We start from the raw sequence: 22,293 nt of genomic DNA on the forward strand, positions 1-22,293 counted from the left end.
ATTTATACAGTGTTACATTTGCAACATAACTATTCATGGAATTTAATACATTATATGACACACCCATAGATTTTCATTACTGCCAAATATCACTAATAAAGCAATACCCTCCCAAGAACCATGTTTTATAAACTTCTTTTGCCATTAAAAATCTTGAAATTTGTTTGGCATTCTTGCTTTATCCAGATTAAAACTTTAGGTGGCCTTAACTTACCTGATACAAACTGTACGGGGACCAAAAGATAATTCCATCTGGCATCCAGATTGGTTTACTCTATGGCACAAATGCTCAATTTCAGCTGACTTCAGTTTTACTTTTTCTATCTCAACGTATTCTTGTCTGACTTTTTTGCCAAGAAACTTAGATAAGAGTCTAAAATTTGTGATTATTCCCTACTCAAGGCCTATATTGCTAATGTTAATATTACTTGGTCTACTCTTCAAACAAGAACATAACCACATTACTTTTGTCCCTCAGTCTATTCAAAAAGTTTGCAACATTAGAAAGCCATCTTCTAGAAAGTGTGTATTTACTACTCAAAGTTTAACTCAAACCAATCTACAGTACAGCAATCAAGTTTTTCTTTGGAAGCATGCTTTAAATATATCCTTAAAAAAGTTATTACCCAAAATACGACTTGCCATCATGCCTACCCACCTCACTCTGAAAAAAAAGCTTTCTCGTTCTCCCTCATTATCTGTAGTATGTTCTCCTTGTATTGTCCCAATTAATGCAATCACAACACCACATATCAAGCCAAACATTGAAACCCAGTAACCAGTAATGTAGAAAATACCAAATTCCAAATAAATGCTGGTTAGAACCAGAATTTATTAACTCAATGGGCAGCTGTAGTTTCTTCAATGCTGGAATTTTGTACTGTATTTTTTTTAAAGTAATACACCTTGTATTTTGCACCTTTTTAAGCCTTTAAAAAATTTACAAATTTGTTGATGATACTGTTACAGGAAAGCAGTAACTTTCAATAATTTATCTGAAGGTACAAGCTACACCATTTTAAACCCTGCACAGTTTACAATTCTGCTGATGTTCTTGTTTAAGAAACCATAATCATTCAAGAAGGCACTTTCTGGTACACAATGAATGCTAGTTTTGAAATGCACTCCATGGTACCAAATCTTTCACAGAACTGCATATTCCAAGTAATCCACGCTGAGCCTTGGTAAGGTCAAAATTCTGAGATTTAACAGGAATTGTTCCAAATGTGTTCTACTATGACAGCTTGAGACCCTGAATGTTCTGTCTAAGGTTGAGCATTTCCTTTTCTTGTCTTGATTTTTCTATTTTAAATGCCATCCTGTTAGCTTTCTTTTCCATCCGCCGTTCCTGTGAAGGCAAAACATTAAAAAAAAATTCAGAATTGCCAAGAATGATGAACAAATTAATCATCTTACAGTATGACACAAACAAGCTTTGAGGACATAATTCTTTCCTCACCACTGACTATAATAAAGTAACCTACCAGAATGATAAATGCCATAACTATTTTTAAACACTATTTTCACTTCCAAGTACATGCGCATATCCTACAGAATGAGAAGCAACTTGAGCATAAATGATTCTGTTATAAAGAATTAAGATCATAATGCATATCCATCAGCGGAGAGAGGGGATAACTGCAGGAGGAATGCTAAGCTCAAACAATGACAGAAAAGATTTTGTGCTTCTAACAAGACAAGAAAATATATTCTACCACGTCTACAGTTGTTAAGTTGATCTAAAACTGCAGTACACTATGAAGCAAATCTGACATGCTATTTTGAAGGAGTATTGGAATTCACAATCAAGAAACAAAATTAAAAAAATGAATAAAGCCTTCCACAGATGGTCACTGTCCATTTGTCTCACACAATAGTACTACTACACTAAGTTCTTAAAATCAGTCAAGAAGCTTAACACAAACAACTACTACAGAAAAGGGTTAAAGCATGACTATCCCCTATAGCAAAAGTATCTTCAACTAAACAAGGCACATTTCAAATAAGCTAAATAATATGTCACGTGGAAGCAGGCCAAACATAAATGAATGAATAAATCAAATAAACAAACTCCTCCATGAATTTCCACCAACAAACAGTGCCATAGCTTCTCTCACATACAGTGCTTTACTATCAGCCTACATAACGCTGCACTCCTCTGCTAAATTGGTTACTGCCCAGCAACAGACTTTCTCTGGCTGGGAAGAGTGGCTCTCACACTGCTCACACTATTGTGTGTGGTTCATTCCCTAACCTAATGCTGCCATATACTGATACTGTTTTATCATGCAGGTGTGTAAGCTGTGGTACTGCACCTGCTTTGCCACTGAGCAGACTTCTGACTTATGCCATCTACTCTTGTGCTGGTGATTACTTTGAACTGTCCATGCACTCACTGTATGCAAACATTTATGCTGTTTGGAGTGTTAGGCTTTTATAGGCTCATAGGATGATACTAGGCTATTGGCCCAGAGGCCCTTATAAGCCAAGAATTTCAACCATGTTCCCACAAAGTCAGCACCTGTTTCCCCTGTCCAGCAGGGACACAGGTGAAATCCCAGGGGTGTACTTTGTTTCCCATCCAGTCATCCAGGTTACTCTTAAAGAGGGCTAGAGAGGTACTCTACTTGACATGGAGAGGGAGTCTATTCCACAGATGGAGGAGTCTTTGGGACACAAATCTATCCCGCCAACAAGTTCCATTAATGTCACAGACCAGGCTGAGGCCTTGCATGCAGGTTGTGCGAGTGGAGTTTAAATTACAGATAAGCAGCAACTCCATCACGGCTGGGTCTGATATGGCCTTGTATGCCAGACAAAGGTCACCTCTGAGCAGTCTGTATGAGACTAAGTAGAGGGACAGGGCTTTTAGCCTAAATGTATAGGACAGGTGTTTGAGACCCTGGATTTTCCTGGTCAGGAACCTCTGTGGTATCTCCAGCTGCTGCATGTGCTTGGCAAGGTACATGCCGAAGGAGGCATTGTACTTGATGATGGGTCTGATAAGGGAGGAGTAACAGGGATGTTATGACCTCCTTGTTCCTGGATAAAATACCCTTACTTATGAGGTGGGTCATATAGAAAACCTTCCGTACAACAGAGGCAACGTGGTGGTCAAAAGTCAGCTTGCTATCAGCCTGGGTGCCCAAGTTCCTCATGACTGATTGTGTGCTTAGTACGTTGTTATTAATGTGATAATTAGTGGGGATGCCATTTTCCCTAAAGGGATTAATGATGCATCTCTTGGCGTTCAGTTTGAGGCCATACTTCTGGCTTTGGGTAAGGCCCTCTTGGAGGATGTTCACATCACTAGGAATTTAAGACGGGGCCCAGCTTGCAATCATCTGCAATCCTGGTCAGCCACAGACCACTGGTTTTGGCTTGCATCTCAGAAAAGTATATCCCAAACAGTACAGGCCCAAAGACCGATCCTTGGGGTACACCACTCATTATGGGTCTACTACTAGAGGTACCTTTCCCAATTTTGACTTAGTGGGTTCTATCACTGAGCCAGTTAGCTACCCATTTAGTAACATACGGATTAATGCCTAGCTGGGAGAGTTTATCTATTATGCCCGAGTGGGGAATAGTGTCGAAGGCTTTGGCTAGGTCAAGGTAGGCGGTGTGCACTGTCTTCCTCTTGTCCATGCCTTTGTTGACTGTTTTGAAGAAGTCAACCAAGTTTAACAGGCATGATCTCCCCTTGACAAAACCAAACTGTGTGGGGTCAAATGTTTGGAGGTTGACAATGTCCTTGTTTGCAAGGTCCATGATAATGCATTCCAAGGCCCAGGCTAGTTAGACCGATGAGCCTATGACTACCTGGGTCAGTGGATGCTCTACCTTTGTGTAGAGGGATGACACTGGCTGTCCTCCATTCAGCTGAGATGAAGCTGGTGCTCAGGCTTTAGCTGAATAGGGTGCCTAATGCAGCCGACAGCTTATGCCTGAGTTCATGTAGGATACAGCCAGGGATGTTATTGGGTCCCATGGAGACTGTACTTTTTGCCTTTGAGAGAGCATTAAAAGACCTGCTCCCTGGTGATGGGAGGGGGGCAGGTGCTGAGGATGTCTTGGTTTACTTATGGGGGGGCAGGGGGTGATGTTTTCACTGCACCTGTCTGCCAGCAGGTTGGCTATATCCAAAGCATTTGTGTATGTGGTGTTATAGACCACCAGGTCAGAGCAGATTTGGGTGTTAACTGAGACTGCGGACGTGTATGAAGAAGGCCTTGTGATTTTCCTTAGTGGATGTGGCCAATCTGGACTCAAAGTTAGCCTTAGAGGATTTCAGCAGTGATCTTATTTGCTTGTTCAGACAAAGGAGAAATTGCTTCCAACTTGGCACCTGCTCCTTCTTGGTTCTGGACAGCAATGTCTTTCCTTTTATTATAGAGTTTGTTTACTGCTGCTGCCCACCAGACAGGTTTACTCTTCCTTGAGGAAGATTACATGGTTCTGGCAGGTACTTCTAAATCCTTGCAATAATATAGGAGTTCATATAGTTTTTTGGTGTAGGCTTGGACATTAGTGCTAGTTACAACTGAAGGGGTGGCGGCTGTGAAGCTGCTTATACCTGCTCTCAGGAGATTATAGTCAGCTGTAGAAAATTTTGTTTGACCCTGATGGGGGGGGGGGGTCAGGGGAGATGGTGACTTTGAAAGTGATAGTGATCACTTTATGGTCATATCTTTCCAAGGAGGATGACATTGTAGGGGTGCTACAGTGGCTACCCATGTTGGTTAGGACCAGGTCCAGGATATTTTCACCTCTCACAAGGGTATTGATTCAATGCATTGACAGTGACGAAGTAGAGGAATCTCTGGGCATTCATGTTTGGGCTAGAATAGGTTTTCCACTCTATGGTTGGGTAGTTAAAGTCACCCAGGATCAGGGTAGAGGGTTGGATTCAAGTAAGTCTAGATAGGTGGAGTGGGGATCCTAAGTCATAGTTGGGGGTATGTAGCTAGCTATGATTTGAGTAGGTGTTTTGTCAACAACTAATTGCACTTGGAGTGTTCTCCTGTGCGTCATACCATTTGACTAGCCTGGAGGTGTATATGTCTTTGATAAATATTGAAACTCCACCTCCTTTAGCTTTACTGCCCACAGTTTGGGGTCTGAAAGCATGACAGGATGAGTAACCTGGTAAGGCTGGGGTGCTCTCCGCAGCTTTGAACCAGGTTTCTGTAACTTCATAAATGTCAGCCTCTTCCAGGGTTAAGAATGCCTGCAATGAGTGCAGTTTCATGTTAAGACTCCTTATGACTGTTTCAGCTACTGCAGCTAGCAAGTATCAACTATCATGCTGTAGCTCCAACATTTGTCAATGCCTAGTCATGGATTATGTTTTCTTGGCAAACCTCTTTACATATCTTACATTAGATATCTTAGTTAACCTTACTATACTTTATGCTGCTAGAATATGTTCTGTTTAGTTTCTTCAAGTGCTTAAGTTTTTACATACCTTTATGGGAATGAACACCATTCCTAAGTCAGGGCATAATTAAAGCTCATGAAAGCATACCAAAGTTTGCTATGTGCTTTGTCCATGTAAAGAATAGTTGTGTAAGAACTTGCCATAACCTTAGATGTCCTTCTCTTCCATGTTGCAGTATTCATAACTGTAGGGAGGTTGTTGCCTGTAGCACCAGACATCCAGCCAGTATACCAAAGTCTTAGGAGCAGGGGTACATGAGACTTTTGATGTCAGATCCATATTGACATTGGCTATAAAGGTGATGTCTGCACATACCCACTTCAGAATGGACTGTCACATACAGTAGTACCCCTGGAAGCAAAGAAAAGGAAGGAAGAAGCTTTTCAGACCCATACGCAAGACCAGGCCAAGGGATGCCTCATGGAGGCATATGCCTGATGCTGAGGTTTGGTACATGGAGAGAAATCTGTCCCCTCAGGTGGCTAAACTATAATAAACAGAAAGAGGAGAGAGGGGAGGGTGGGACTGAATACTGAAACATGGAAGAGAAGGATATCTAAGGTTATGGTAAGTTCTTACACAACTATTCTATGTCCTTCTATTCTCATGTTGCAGTACTCATTACTGAATGGAGAGTACCAACGCTTTAGGTAATGAGCCTGGGAGGAGGGATGACGTCCCTGGTCTATAAGGCATGTAGAATGGACCTAGCAAACCCACTTCTGGCCCTAGAAGCCAGATCTAGTTTACAATGCCTGGTAAAGGTAAGGACTGATGACCAGGTAGCAGCTTCTAGGATAGAGGCGTAATCTACCCACCTGAAGAAAGCAGCTGAGGAAGGAGTTGCCCTAGTGAAATGAGCCCTCGCGCTTTCAGATACAGCTTTACCATGAAAGGAGTAGCATGCAGAGATGGCTTTAGATATCCATGAAGAGATAGTCTGTTTAGAGACTGCCTTCCCCAAGGCCCTTGAGTGAAAGGAGACAAACAGCTGGTTAGACAATCTAATGGGTTTAGTCTTGTCAAGATAATAACCGAGTTGTCTGTGGGCATCTAGGGAATGTAGAGTTCTTTCAGAGGAATTTAGAGGTTGAGGGAAGACGACAGGAAGGTTAATGGTCCGATTCAAATATAGCACATTAACCAGCTTAGGCATGAAGGAAGGCTTAGTCCTGAGGGAAATCCTGTCTTTATGGAAGATGAGGTAAGGAGGGATGGCAATCAGGGCTTGAATTTCTGATACTCTCCTGGTGGATGTTAGGGCCACCAGCAGTACTGTTTTCCAGGTACATAGCTTCAGTGAAGCAGAGTAAGCTGGCTCAAATGGAGATAAAGCAAGTTTTTCCAGGACAAAATTTAGGCTTCATGTAGGAGGGATTGGCTTATGAGTAGGTCTGATATGGAAGACCCCTTTCAAAAAGAGCTTAACCTCTATTCTGGATGCCAGAGGAGGTAGCAAAGGAAGACAAGCTGAAATGGCAGACAAGTGAACTTTAACAGAAGAGTACGTTAGTCATGAGTGTAGAAGCTCACACAAGAACAGACCATGGGTACAGGAATGAGTAAAGTGTCCTGGTTTTTCTTATGACACCACCTGGAGAATCTTTCCATTTTGCCACATAATTTCTCCTTGTACTGGGTTTCCTGGCCTCCTGCAGGACATTGAGTACGTCCCTTTGAGTATAGGTGCCTGAAGGGGATCAGAACCCTATCGTCCATAAAGTGAGCCTGAAATTGCTCAGCAGAGGGTGTATTAGAAGCCCCCTGTCTTGTGGGAGTATGTCTAGACAGTGTGGTGGTGATTGCCCTTGGCTAAAAGGTAAAGGGGAAACCAATGCTGTCTTGGCCAGAAGGGAATCACCAGTATGATTTTTGGTTTGTCCCTCTGAATCTTCAAGAGGACATTCTTCATCAGTGTGGAGGGGGAGGCCATAAAAGTGCACCCCACCCAAGCGAAAGAGAAGGCATCCACTTTCCAGGCCTGAGGATGTGGATCCCTCATACAAAACAGAGGCATCTGCCTGTTCTGGGAGGAGGCAAACTGGTCTGCCTGAGGAATACCTCACTTGCTTACAAGATCTAGACACACCTCTCTGTGAAGCATCCATTCATGAAAGGGTGCAGAAGTTCTGCTCAGAGTGTCTGCCACTGCATTCTCTGCTGAAGGAATGTACACTGTTTGTAAGTGAATATGCAGAATAGAAGCTAGAGACCAAATCTGTATGATTAGGCTGCAAAGAGGGTATGACCTTGTCCCCCCTGCTTGTTTATGTACCACAGGATAGTCATATTGTCTGTGACTACTTTCAAGGTGCCTGGTAGGAGGGCTGGTTGGAAGACCTGTAGTGCTAAGAAAAGGGGTCCCCATCTCTTTGATGTTGATGTGATCCCTTTGCAGAGACCATTCTCCCTGCACTTTGCTTAGATTTTGCTGGTGGTGTAAAACTGTCCCCCAACCCAAGTCTGAAGCATCTGTGAAGATTTGCTGTGAGAGTGGGGGTAACAACAAGGGTATGCCCTGGTTGAGATTGATGGCTGTAAATCACCATTCCAACTCTTTTTTCAGGCATGGTAGTAAGGGAAAGGAGATATCTACAGGATGAGAATGTTGATTCCAATGAGTCTTTAGTATCCACTGGATCTTCCTCATACGCAGCCTTGCCAGAGGAAGCATTGGTATCAAGGATGCCATGTGGCCCAGGACTCTCAGGAATTCTCTGGCTGAAAGTGTTTGAAAAAAGAGAAGCTTCTGAAGGTAAAGAGTTAGGTCTTTTAACTTCTGGCAGGGAATGAAAGCTGCCATCTTGTCCGTTCTTATCCTGCACCCTAGAAAGACTAGGTCGTTTGTAGGGGTCAGGTGGGACTTCTCGTGGTTCACAGTGAACCCCAGGTCTGCCAGGATACTGGTCACCAGGTGTAGATGATGTTGCAGGGTGTGAAGGTCCTGGTGAAGTATTAACAGGTCGTCTAGATATGGGTATATTTGAATGCCCTGTGCTCTGCAGTGGGCAAACACTGGTGCTGGACACTTTGTGAACGTGTATTTTCTAACTGTGTCATTAAACTTCTTGAAAGAAGCACCGAGTGTTCTTTCTGGCTGGTTGCACTTGTTAACAGTTTTTTGGTTTCCTTGAGTGCTTTCCACTTCATTCTTTTTACACTTTGTGAACACCTTGGGAGCTGTGGAGAGTCCAAAAGGTAATGCAGAGAATTGAAAATGCAAGGAACCTACTGAAAAATGTAGGAATTTCCTGTAACAGGTGTGAAACTAGGTATGTGAAAGGTAGGCGTCCTTCAGATTTAGGGATACCATAATGGCCTGGTACGGAATGAGGGGCAACAGCAGCTGCAAGGTGAGCATTCTGAAGGTGTGAACCTTGAGATAAAGGTTGAGCATGGACAAATCCAGAATTGGTCTCCAAGGACCATCTTTTCTTGGGACCAAAAAACATCCTTGAGTAAAATCCCTTGTTTTCCTGCTGTGGTGGGACCTTTTCTATGGCGCCCTGGGCCTGAAGTTGATGCAGAATTGAGGGGGCAAAGATGGAGCTGGCTTGAGGGGGGCTGGGGTATCCCCTGGAAGGAGGGCAAAGCCCACCAAGTCATAAAATAAACTTTTTGAATTATGGGGAGGACCCAGGCTTGTGAGGTAATCTTCTGCCAGGAGGGTAAGGATAAAGGCGAAGGGATAGAGGCGGTGGAGAGAGGTAGTGGATTTGAGTCACAGTTGAGGGGTTCTGTCCTGGTCAGGCTGCCTCCGAGAGGGAGTGTTATTACCAGAGAAAAGGGTTCTAGGAGTGAATTTTCCTGGTTTGCCTCCATCCTTTAGCCTGTGGTGGAGCAGAATGAGATGACTGTCTCCTAACAAAGGAAGTCCTTTGAGGGTAGTTTCTATGGTACCTAGGGTAGATGAGACCAGTAAAGGTTTTAAATTTTGCAAATCCTTTCCCTTTTCTTGCAGAGATTTGAGGAGTTTTGCAGATGCTTCCACGAAAAGGGCCTTATTATCTAGTGGTGCATCCAACAACTTGGTTTGTACATCCATAGGGAGAGGCTGTAGCCTCACCCAGAAGCATCTTCGCAATACAGAGACAGAAGCTGCAGACATTGAAGATGCCTCCACTGCATTGTAACTGCACTTAATGGAGTGCCTAGTCACCTGTGAGGCAGTGCTGAAGGATGGGTCGATTTAGAGGCAAACGTCTGGAAGGATTGCAGAGCAAGGGTAGGCCCCTCTGACGCCACGAGCCGTGGTTCCCCCTTACCATCAGGTTCTGATGGCTGATCAACCTCAGCGGATGTACACAGCATTTCTGCCGGGCCTGCTTCCATTACGGTTCCCGGTTCTGACTAAGAAACAGACATTCAATGGGACCCTGGGCTAACATCTGCCTCGAGAGTCTCACCAGATTTCTGAGGTGCAGCATGGGCATTGGGCCTAACTTTTTTGGCCTTCTTCCTAGGCGGCTAGTCGGAAGTACCTACCTCGCCCTCCATACCTAACACCAGATGTTGGAGTCTCTGGTTCTCAAGACAGAGTTTGAGAGCAACCAGACTGCTGTAAAGAGTTTAAGGCACAAACAATTTACAAACATCATGGTTGTGGGCCTCCCCTAGACAAAACAAACAATTATCATATGTGTCCTTGTGTGGAATTTGTCTTCCACAAGCACACTTCCCCTTTCTAGTTGACATGCAAGAAACAGATAAAAACACAAAAAAACAAAGGGTATTTTATCTGTAGCGGATGGCCATCAAACGAGCGAACTGCTTCCCAAAGCTGGCGATCAGAGGTGTGAAGATCACTGCAGCAGAAAAGTTCTGAAGTGGGTACGTGCAAACGTCACCTTTACAGCCAATGTCGGTTTATGGCTCTGACATCAAATGTCACACGTACCCCTGCTCCCAAGACTTTGGTATACTGGCTGGATGTCAGGTGCTGCAGGCAGCAACCTCCCTACAGTTATGAATACTGCAAAATGATAATTGAAGGACATCATATATATTTTAATAATTTGCTTGACTCTGCCCACCCCTGCAGGCACTCTGCTTGTGATACCTGCTCTATTCTGTTTTACAGCAGTCCTAGGCTCCTATCAGTTTTCTTACAATCAGCATTATTTTTGTCTCCCCTCTCCTTTTTTATCTGAGCTTGGCTGTTTTACTGAAAGGAGCTGTCCTTGTTCCCCACTACTGCTGCACATACAGCTGCCTTTTAATACTAGATGCTATCGGCTGTTTTAGCTGCAGCTTTTTTCTACATTTTTTTACGTTTGCTACGTTAAGACTGCTAATTTACTGCAATCCCATATTTAATTCTTCAGTTCACTGGTAGCATATTTCACAATGACATTAAATTTAATTTAAAATAACAAGATTTATTTCCCAAACCATTCTCCACACCAAACACTGTTACTAACCTGAAACATTCACTAGTCAGCCAACAATCACACATCTAAATTCTCACATTTAAAAATAATTACTTTGCTAACTAATTGATAAAGATAAAAACATTTAAAAGACTGACTAAATAAAAGGGACAAGAACATTCACTGCTGCCTCAGTTCTCTTTACCAGTCTCCTTCGCATCAGAGCATTGGATACAAAATCCCCAACAAACAGATGCAACCTTCATTCCTCTAACATTCCTTAGATATTCATCAATTTCTGCCTCCGTAATCTTAGACATGCACATTTCCAAAACACACACACTACATCAAAATATTGTCCATAACTTCCACATGCAAATTACTATATTTTTATTACTTTCACGTTGTTTTCTTCATGTTTTTTTTTTTTTTTTTTTTACTAACAATGGACGTTTCGAATCCCCTTCTGAGATTACTGCAGGTCACTTACTCAGTAACAGCCTTCATTACATCTACAACCAGACAATTTAGGAAGTACTCTGTTCCAAAATCTGCACTTTTCATACTGCTGCCAGAAGTAATAAACTTGATGAAGTACATACCTACACTATGACAAGACCTTAACATGACAGTAATTAGTGAAATGGTCTGAAGCTCACCTCCCACAATATCCATCTCAACGTCCTAAACTATAAAATCATCCATATGCATTACGCTTACATCAGAAATGCTGATGGATGGATGTTTCTTATCTTCATTACAAAACTACAACCATTTTATGTCAGGTCAATTAGCATACTGGAATAAAGCTGTAACTACAACTCAGGTGACTCAAATTCAATTAGCAGACTAGGTACTCACTACAGTTGACGTGGAACAATAGAAACTTGTAGTGCTGGGCCCTCCTATACTACTACCACTTGGAGAAAGGGCAATGATGCTTGGGGGAAGGCGATCTCAGAACGCATGTTTGGCTCACCAAGCCTTGAACACTGCAGTCCAACTGTAAGTTTACAGAAGCCTACAGGTGCACATAAAGGCATGACATCTTTGGTGATATGAATCACACTTCCCCTGCCCAAGAGGAAAGGTTAGGACCCTAAAAAGAAAACATCTTTCATGTACACCTTTACAGCAGTCAACGCAGACTGCTCTCACGCAGATGACAAGAAATTAATGGGCAGTATCAGCTCTACAATAAGCAAGACAGCCTTAAATCAAAGCACATAAAAAACTATAAGCACTTCATCTTTGACTGATGTTAGCCCAAACTGGCTTATGACTGACATACTTATACACCATACCTCAAACCTAACTACTGGTACAGCCAGTATCTACTATCTCTACCAGTCTCTAACTCTGCCTTTTGAAAGCTTCTCAAAGACTTCAGCATCATAAATAAAACTAACACTGTATTCTTTCTACATAGTTTACCAAAAAAAATTACATTTGCAGATTTACATGTTAACCCTCCTTTGCCCTTTTGAGCATATCCAGCTTCAGCCTCTACCAGTTGATTTCTGAACCAACTAGGTCAAACTACACAAACTAATAATGATTCAGATCTGGATATCCTCACCAACTAATCAGAAAAAGTTTATTCCCCCCTAGATTTTACCTCCTAATTTTAATGATCACTGCACAACAATCTTCTCCTGCTCAGGGAAAAACCCAAACCACCCTTCTTCAACCACATCAGAAACAGTACCTCCAAAAATAAACATATATATGCCTCAACAATGTACTAGGGTGCATTATCTGCACTCACTTCCACCAAATCCTTGGAATAAACTCTGCTACAGCTATTTTTGCATCTTCTTTTCTACACTTTCAAAAAACAATTATTTTCTCACAATACATCAATTCCAAAGAAGCCCACAGGGAACAGTCAGTGTCTAAAGGACTACACGCATTACTTTAACAAAGGGAAAGTACCTAGACTCAGTAAAAAAAAAAATCTATTCTAGTGATGACTGCGCCCTTTGTATCAACCTTTACGATCATGCAAAAAAGCTATAAAAAACAGAAAGCAAAATATTTTGTTAAAAACACTCCAGTACCTTTTTCAGCATAAAGATTCTGCAGTAGGCAGAGCAAAAACTTCTTGATAATCATCAATCACCCTTTAAGACTCACTGAAAAAATCTCTATCCTTCCACATATGCCCTTTACCTCCTCTAACATACCACCTACCAGCCCATACAAACCTCATCTCCCATTATTTTACCTGAAGAACAGCTCAATGAAACGGATACCAATGACTTCCATCTACAGTTTATTAAAATATGACAACATTGTACACAAAATATGACAATTCTTCAACCTCTCCATCTCCCAGCATACATTCCCTATTACCTGGAAAAAGGCAGTTGTAATTCCTATCCCTAAATGCACAACACCAATTGTCTCCACTTACAGGTCTACCCTGCTTTAACCATACCCCAGCAAACTGCCTGAAACAGCAGTGCACGAAACAGTCACAATATTCTGTCAATCAGAATGGATTTGAGAAAGAAGCACTCAGAGTACTCTTCTCTCACTAATGCCATTACAGGTTACAAAGCAGTTCCTCTGTTTACTGCTCTAACCACGAATCGGATAGTTTAACTACACATTCCTCCTATACTCACCAGTGGCATTCAGCTTTGGAACATCCCCAACTAAATGACTTCAAAGCTTTTAAACTGATCATTTGGAATGCATGCCAGTGATGCAGTCTCCCCAGTAACTACTTCAGCAGGGGTCCCCCTCATGGCTCAGTACTTGGCACTCTGCTTATCAATCCAATGATCTTTAGCTATAAAACTTCACTTCACATGCAAATGAACAGTTCATCTGATGTACCCCCCTCTAACAAACCAACCCATAACAACTGGCAAACAGACCTACTAAATTTCTTGCAAATGGCATATAAAATCAAATTACTTCTGAACAGCAAAATACATGAACCTTAATATATTAATGGATTAGCTAGGGTGATCAGCATGCAATGTGGTACACAAAAAGTCCACGAGGATTAATTTTCCAATACAGATATCTTACCTGTGTGCATTACCTATGAAGCCACCTAACATGACATGGTGTCAAAAATACCTTCTGGAATTTAAGAAATACACTCTCAGAAAGTACAGCTGTGTACACTTACCATAAATGTAGATGTTCGAGTGTATTCACTGTTGCAGTCATCACATTTGGGTTATCTGCTTGCAGTAGCCCTCAGTCGGCCTGATTAACAAAGTATTGGGTCCTGCGTCGGTTGCTGTCTCTTCTTCCGTGACATCAGGGGTATAAAACATGCAGCCAACGGCATTACATCAGTTTTTCTCGCCCTAGATGTCAGGTGCCCCGTTAATGGGAAGCAATAAAACATATGTACACAAATATACAAGGATGTACCTCCAATAAAAAAGCAAATACACCAAAAAGCTTTTAAGCATAGTAAAAAATAGTAGAGGTATATCCAGAGAAATTAGGAGGCTGGAGGGAGGGTAACCAGGACTGCAACAGTGAATACACTCTAACATCTACATTTATGGTAAGTCTACATAACTGTACTATGTTCTTCGTGTTTCACTGTTGCAGTCATTACATTTGGGTAGATTCCCAAAGCTAAGGAAGGGAGAAGAAAGTTAGACAGCATTAGGACCAGCTATAAGACCCTGCAAGACTGCAGTGGCAAAACCAACTGTGGACTTGGAGAAAATTGGCAAATGGTAATGCTTGGTGAAGGTATGTACAGACCTCCAGGTAGTGGCTTCTAGATGTCCCTGGTAGGATCACCTCTGATAAAGGCTGTACAGGTAGATGCAGCCCTGGTTGAATGGGAGTTGATCCCCTGTGGGATAGGTTTTCCATGGTGCTTGTAGCAGAAATTATTGCAGTGGCCTATCCATTTAGAAATGGTTTGCTTTGAGATTGCCTTCCCCTCTGCCCCTACAGCAAATGCCACCAACAGTTGTTCAGATTTCCTTTGAGATTTAGTTCTGTCCAAGTAAAATATAAGCTGTCTGCGCACATCTAAGGAGTGGAGTATCTATTCCCCTTTGTTCTGTGGATTGGGAAAGAAGGTTGGCAAATGAATGGACTGTGAGAGCCACACTGGATACCACCTTGGGCATGAAGGAGGGATTGGTTCTGAGGGACACCCTGTCCGCATGAAAGATGATAAAAGGCTCCACAGCCATAAGGGCCTATAATACAAATACCCTTTTTGCTGAAGTGATGGCTAAAAGAAAGGCTGTTTTCCAAGAAAGGAATTTAAAATCTGCACTAGCAGCTGGCTCGAAAGGAGGAAGAGTGAGTTTCTCAAATACAAAGTTAAAGCCCCAGGTTGAAGTTGGGGCTCTCCTGGGTGGTCTTAAATATTTGGCCCCTCTGAGGAACTGCTTGAGCAGTGGATGTGAGAAGAGGGGAGGTTCTGTATTATAGTGAGATGAAATGGCAGAGGCATGAATTTTGATGGGGGAAAAAGAAAGTCCCTTGTAAAGCATCTCAGTCAAGTATTGTAAAATCTGAGGTAAGCTGGGCACTGCTGTGCTCATCCCTTGAGATTGGTTCCAGGCACAGAATCTTTTCCATTTTTCAGCATAAGATTTTCTAGTACTAGGCCTCCTTGCCTCTAAAATGATATCCATCACTGGTTTACTGAGGGATGGTAAGGGAGAGATTAGGTACTTAGCCAGGCTGCTAGGTTCAGGGTTTGAGGCTGAGGGTACAGAATCTGATATCCCTTTTGAAACAACAGGGTAGGGGTCAGAGGCAGGTGCCACGGGACCAACAGTGGCACACTGCACAAGAGGGGGTACCAGTCTTGGTGAGGCCACTCTGGGGCAATCAATATCATCCTTGGTTTGTCCCGTTTGATCTTTAGTAGTACTTTGAAGAGGAGAGGCAGAGGAGGAAAGACATAAACTTTTCCAGCTGAAGGACAGGGAATCCACTTTCCAAGCCTGTTTGTGGGGAGTCCTTGTGCAAAATTTGTCCAATCGGTAGTCCTGGGTGGATGCAAACAGGTCTATATCTGGGCTCCCCCATTTTTTTGTCAGCATGTTGAAAAGTTTTAGTTCCAGTTTCCACTCGTGTGGGTCCATGAGGTTTCTGCTTAGTCCGTCTGCCAGCGTATTTAGTTTTCCTGGCAGGAATTGAGCTTGTAGATGCACTTGGTAGCTCAAGGCTGTATTCCACAATGCCATGGCTTGTCTGCAGAGGGGGTAAGAATAGGTACCCCCCTGCTTGTTTATGTACCACATAACAGTGGTGTTGTCCTTCTTTACCATTAATTGCCCTGGAAGAATGTGGTCCTTGAAGGCTGTCAGAGCATTCTGGACAGCTAACATTTCTTTTTGATTGATATGCAAGTGCATTTGACTTGGGTTCCATTTGCCCTGAATGCACTTCCCTGCCAGGTGAGCCCCCACGCATAGTCTGATGCGTCTGTTGTTAGGGTTTGGGCGGCAGGGGGTAGAGTGAATGGTAGTCCCTTGTTTAGGTGGTTAGCCTCTGCCCACCAAAGAAATTCCAGGCGTAGGCAAGGTATGATAGGAATCATTGCTTCTAGATCCTGAGAATGTTGACACCATAGGCTTTTCAGATACCATTGTAGTTTCCTCATATGCAGTGCAGTCTTGCATATGGAATTAGAAGAATGCAGGAGGCCATGAACCCCAAGGCTTAGAATATTTGCCTTGCAGATAACAGGGTTTTTGTGGCCACTAGTTTGAAGTGGGTTGTCAGATGAATTTGTTTCTCTGGCGTGAAGCAAAACATCTGGGAAGTTGTATTCAAGCTTGCCCCCAGAAATATAATTTGTTGACAAGGGTACCAGGTGTGATTTCTTTTCATTTGCAGTGTACCCCAGACAAGTTAGCACTCTTTGTACAGAAGCCAGATGATTCAGAAGTTTGTCCTGGCTTTCTGCCTGAATTAGACAATCATCCAGGTATGGGTATATTTGAATATTTCTTCGCCTGCAAAATGCAATGACTGAGGCTAGGCACTTTGTGAATACCCTGGGCACAGTAGAGAAGCCAAAGGGCAGTGCAGAGAACTGGTAGTGATTGTAGCCTGCTTTGAAGTGTAGGTATCTTCTGCAAGATTCCCCGATTGGGATGTACAAGTATGCTTCTTTTAAATCGAGTGTTGCCATCCCGGCATCTTTTCCTAGCATAGGAAGCAACTGATGAAAAGTCAGCATCTTAGAATTTTGGAATCACCAAAAAAGTGTTTAGGGGTAGACAGCTCCAGGATAGGACGCCATGAATCGTCTTTTCTGGGTACCAGGAAAAGTCTTGAGTAGAAACCTTGTCCTTTTTCCTCTTCTGGTACAGTTTGAATAGCCTTTATGTTTAAAAGAGAGAGTATTTGCTTTTGAGCCTCTGCCCACTAATTTGGGGGTAGATCTGGTCAACCGTTGGGTGTTGGTAATGTGTGGAAGTGAAATCTGTATCCTTGGGACACTATATTTAAACCCCATTTGTCCTGGGTAATGAGTTCCCAGTTTTTGGCCTGCAGACCAATCTTCCCCTAAAGGAGCAGTCAGTTGAGAAGTGCTTGGAAGTTTTAAAGTCGAGTCATTGCGACAGTTTTCCATAGGGGGAGTCTTACTACTCCCAGATTTGGAAGCGGAAGCCCCCCACTGCTTAGTCTTGTGCATACCCTGGGACTGAAAGCTGAGGTTTCTGCTGGGTCTAGGTTTGGATTGAGATGGCCTGGAAGGAGCAGGAAAGGTCCAATTCTTAGAGGGCCAATGCCTACTAAATCTTGGAGGCTGAACTTGTAAGAAATCTAACAGTTTACAGAGATTTAGCTCTATCTTCCATCTTTTTAAGAACTTCCTCAGCTTTGTTGCCAAACAGACAGTCCGGATTTAAGGAGCATTCAACAGTTTAGCTTTAACATGATCAGGCAAAGACTGCTCCATAATCCAAGCATGCCTTCTGAGTACAGACCCAGTGACAGAAGCCCTGCAAGAGGCCTCTAATGAATCAAACCCACATTGCAAAGTATGTTTTCCAACCTGTTCAGCAGAATGCATTAAATCCTGTAAATCCTTATTTTCAGCACAGTCAGGAATCAACATAATTTTCTGTTTAAGCAATCCAATAACATGTTGTTGATACTTTAACATATGAAACTGACAGTTTAAGGCCCTAATGGCCAAGGTTGCAGAAGTGTAAACCTTCTTACCCCACCTAAACAGTGCCCTGGAGTCTCTATCAGAAGGGGTAGGACTTTTGGCAGTAGAAGCCTTAATGAACTTGGGTCCCTGTGAAATAGTCTCTGGATCAGCAATAGGATTTTTAAAAAGGAACTTGTGAGAATCAGGAACCCTGTAATATCAGTCAGGTTTTCTGGGAGCAAGAGGCAAAGAATCAGGGGCCAAACTAGATTCCGAAAAGGCATCATCAACAATGTCTAGTACAGGAGGTATAGCTAAAGGCCTATGTTGAGGCAGGAGTAAGAAGTCCCTAAGCCTCTTTTTCAAATCAGAGAAATCCTGGCTTTCCCAATGGAAATGCTCCCTTAGAGTGTGCAAGTTTTCACCAAAAGAGAAATCCTCTGGAGGGGAAGCAGAGGGAGAGTCCTTTGCATCAGAATCCTCATAAATAGATAAGGGAAAATCCAGATCATCAGAAGAATCAGAAAAATCAGAATCCTGGTCAGAAGATTCATAAACAAATTCAGTCCTAGGTCTCTTAGGAGAGGATGGTTGGCTTCCCCTGATTAAAGTTATAAGGTCTTCAGCCATTCTTATCATTTGTTTTTTAGGCATAGAGGCCTGAACATGCGGCCTGGGCGTCTTTGGTTTGAGGTTTTGGCCTTAAAGAAGAAGGCGGCGTTGGTTTAATATGCAAGTCCGTAGGCCTGAATACACCCTCAGAAGCCGGTGCCTACACAGAGGCTCCAGACCCATCCAAGGTAGAGACATCCACAGGTTCTACAGTTGAAGCATCTCGCGGCATACCGGACTCCAAATGGGTCTCAGTAGAGGCCTGCGAATCAGAAGTAGCAGGTATCAGGGGCTGCGAATGTGCCTGAGTACCGGCAAACTGGCGACTGGCTTAGGAGAAGTGTCGTCGGCAGCTTTGGTCCTAGGCCACCTGTCTTTATCTTTGCGTTTTTTCAGAATGCCGGTAGTCAGCTTACCGACGACATTTCTGGATAATTGAACAGAGAACCGAAATATTTAGAAGCATAAATATACCAACAACGGATAGTGCGTTGGTTAAATAAGGCACAAAACCGACAGCAAGGTACGTCATTGGTCAGGGCCTAGGCAAGGAATACAGTACGAATGAAAATGTTTGTGAGGTATTTGCTTTCCAGAATAAATGCAATTATTAACTTTTATTGACATTGGTAAGGAGCAAGAAAAAGTTTCACTAATGGGGTACTTAGCTTTAGTTGAAGACTTTGGTTCTGAAACTCGAAAATGAAAATTTCAGGAGTCGGACGACTGGCACTTGCGAACTGCTTCTGCTTCGGGCAAAGCACGACAGGAAAGACTGATGTAATGGCGTCGGCTGCATGTTTTATACCCCTGACAACCTGACGTCACAGAAGAAGAGACAGCAACCGACATAGGACCCAAGACTTTGTTAATCAGGCCGACTGAGGGCTACTGCAAGCAGATAACCCAAATGTGATGACTGCAGCAGTGAAACACGAAGAACATCTGAATAAATGCCTGAATTCAAAACTCTCTATGCCTGGAACTACAAAGATTTAATTTTCAGTGGAAAAATGACACTGCAACCATCTGGAATATTCATATTTAAAAAAAATTGGATGCACACAATAAGTTTTGGATCCTGAAATTTGTTTTACTCCTTAATAGGTTCATAGGTTCATAGGTTCATACTAGGCTATCTGCCCAAGGGCATTTATAAGCCTAGCCCATAGTTATTTGGCTTTCGCCACCCCTTTAGTTGAATAAAACTATGCCACTGGATTATGTGAAAAGTATAGAGAGATTCAATGTTCAAGAATATTGCTGGAGAAGCAATAAAGGCATTACCACTTTCACTTCCCCTGATGAAGAAAAAGACAAAATAGCAGCACTTCTACATAAACGTAGTAATGACAGTCAGCCCAGAAAGAGTTTACCATTACTTAGATACTTATTTTTATCCTTAAGAAACTAAAATGCATAGGTTACTGAAGAATAAAGCCAGCGACAGAGTGTGATGAGCTGCTTGATTCTCTAATATGATACAAAAATGTATGGTTTTAGAAATGACAAAATAAGTACAAGATAAACTTTTCAGAAGCAGTGGCCGTGTGGGACAGCAAGTGACATTACTGGTGCACAGTTATATGCGTGTACTGATGAAATAACGTGAGTCAAATAATATGTCAAAATTAGGGAAAAAATGATGTGTAAAAGTAATAAATATGAAAAATAGAGCCATGCTGTAATGCACTACAGCCAAGATGGAGACACTTGAATTCAGACTTGCAAATGTGGCAATAAGCATGACAGAAAGACTCTCGCTGTCCAGGTCTTGATCAAACCGACAAAAATCTGTATTAGAAATGGACATTTTGCAAAGATATGTGAAAGCAAAACCAAGCATTTAGATTGCTGGAAAGCAATACCAATAATTAACGGCTAGACTGTGGAATTTAAATCAAATACTGGTTATACAAAATTTACAATCTAGTCAGAAAAAAATTTGGGTCAGTTTGGCACTGAGGAGAAAGTTGTAAACACGCTGTTGACGTATTTGGCCACTAGATGGCACCAGGCGGTCAGAAAACTGCTAACATGTCCATTCAAGAGTAAGCAATGCAATCTTTTTTTTTTTGCCAAAATAGTACTTGAGTTAATTCTCCTAACATTTAAATACTCCCACATGTTGTCAGGATCTATGATCGATAAAAAGAATTCAGTGAGAGCAAATGACGCATGTATTCAAATCACTAAAAAGGCTGTATGTACAGAATCCTTCACACTGTCACAGACATATCAGATCCTAAACAAAGCCACGTCAGTTATATCCCATATGAACATTTACTTGTTTACAGGTTGAGGAACCTAGGGAGGAGAGTTTCAGATATAAATAAAACCTGAAAAAGTATCAGTGATTCATTCTCACAGGAAAGTGTCTGCAGCATTCAGAAGTAAAACTGAACAGGAGCTAAAGAGAAATGGAAAGCCCGTCACCAAGAAGAAATCCAAGCAAAAGGAATGTGAAAATACAGAAATACAAGATTCCCATTTGCAATGATCCCCAAGATGTTACAGATGAACAAGCATCAGAACTGTCAGCTGCTATGTCTTTCCCCTCAAGGGTTTCTGACAGTTTAATCAGGAGCAATTCAAAACTGTGCAGATTTAATATGCTACTAGGAAGATACAAAGTTCTTGAGAGACCCATTTAGTGTTCCACAGAGCTGATGTATAGGTAATTAGAGGCCTGGAAGTTGTTATAAACACAATTGATAATTTTTCAGCATTGAGGTCATACACAAGAACAGTGTGATGACAGACTGATATAGCTTCAGAATAAGCTAACAAACTCATGCTAAATTTAGAGCAAATGCAAAATCAGCAAAATAGCAGTGACACTAGGCATTTTAATGTCAGAGGTTCTGTAACCTTATACGGAAAAAAGAAAGAAACAATGCAGTATCATGCCAAGTCTGCATCTAAGTATGTTAGAAACAAATGGAAGTTACGTACTTACCATAATGAAAGATCAGTGTTGTCCATCTCAACCTGAGAGGCTGCAGAGCAGAGTAATCTTCCAAACTCAGATATCTGCCAGTTCTACCCATAAGTCCCTATCGTCTGCCCCTGAAGAAAATCCTGAACTACCATCATTCATAATGAGGGTAGAGAAAAAGGGGTAAGGGAGTGAAGACCACAGAAATAGATCCTCCTTGTGTGGGCTTCAAGGCTGGATCACCAAGGCCAATCAGGAGCACTCCCTAAAAAAAGGCTATCTGAAGGTGAAGGGGGCACAGGGAGAGGATTGTTGAGTTGGACAGATACAAATACAGACATATCATTTCAGTGCATAACTTTCATATCTGATGTTGTCTTATCCACTCAATATCTACCTAAGGGATCAAATCCCCAGCCAGTAAAAAATCCAAGGAGGCCCAGGAAGAGAGCATTCTGCAAGATAGTAGAACCAATAGAAGCGCTAGACCTAGACTATACACCCACTTTGTAATGGGACACAAACACATAAAAGTATTAAACCAGGTAGCTGTAGCACAAATATCAAAAGAAGCCTGCGAGAAATAGGAGGTTGATGTAGCCATGTGTCCTACAGACATTGCCAACATACTGGCTGACAGGTTCAGTGCAAACTTCTCCCCCCCCTCCCCCCCAAAAGGAGAGATATCTATACCAAGCGATTGCAGCCCCCCAAACATCTCCAACGCCCAAGTGAGAACTGCTCTCTCTAAAGCAAAAAACACAGCATCCATGGGACCTGATGGTGTCCCCGGCTGTGTGCTCCACGAACTCAACGA

General features: G+C 42.4%; 1 protein-coding gene across 1 annotated transcript in view; it reads right to left on the reverse strand.

Moving 5' to 3' along the window:
- Nucleotides 1-801: 801 nt before the first annotated feature.
- The window catches only part of LTV1 (LTV1 ribosome biogenesis factor), a 388,845-nt gene continuing 367,353 nt past the window's right edge, over nt 802-22,293 (reverse strand). Inside the window, exon 11 of the mRNA XM_044060085.1 lies at nt 802-1,348. Within this exon, the coding sequence (XP_043916020.1) occupies nt 1,235-1,348 (114 nt within the window). The 3' untranslated portion in view covers nt 802-1,234. The remainder of the gene's footprint in view (nt 1,349-22,293) is intronic.

Source organism: Protopterus annectens, chromosome 1.part2 (genome assembly GCF_019279795.1).
Source record: "Protopterus annectens isolate FY-2018-M chromosome 1.part2, PAN1.0, whole genome shotgun sequence".
NCBI lineage: Eukaryota > Metazoa > Chordata > Ceratodontiformes > Protopteridae > Protopterus > Protopterus annectens.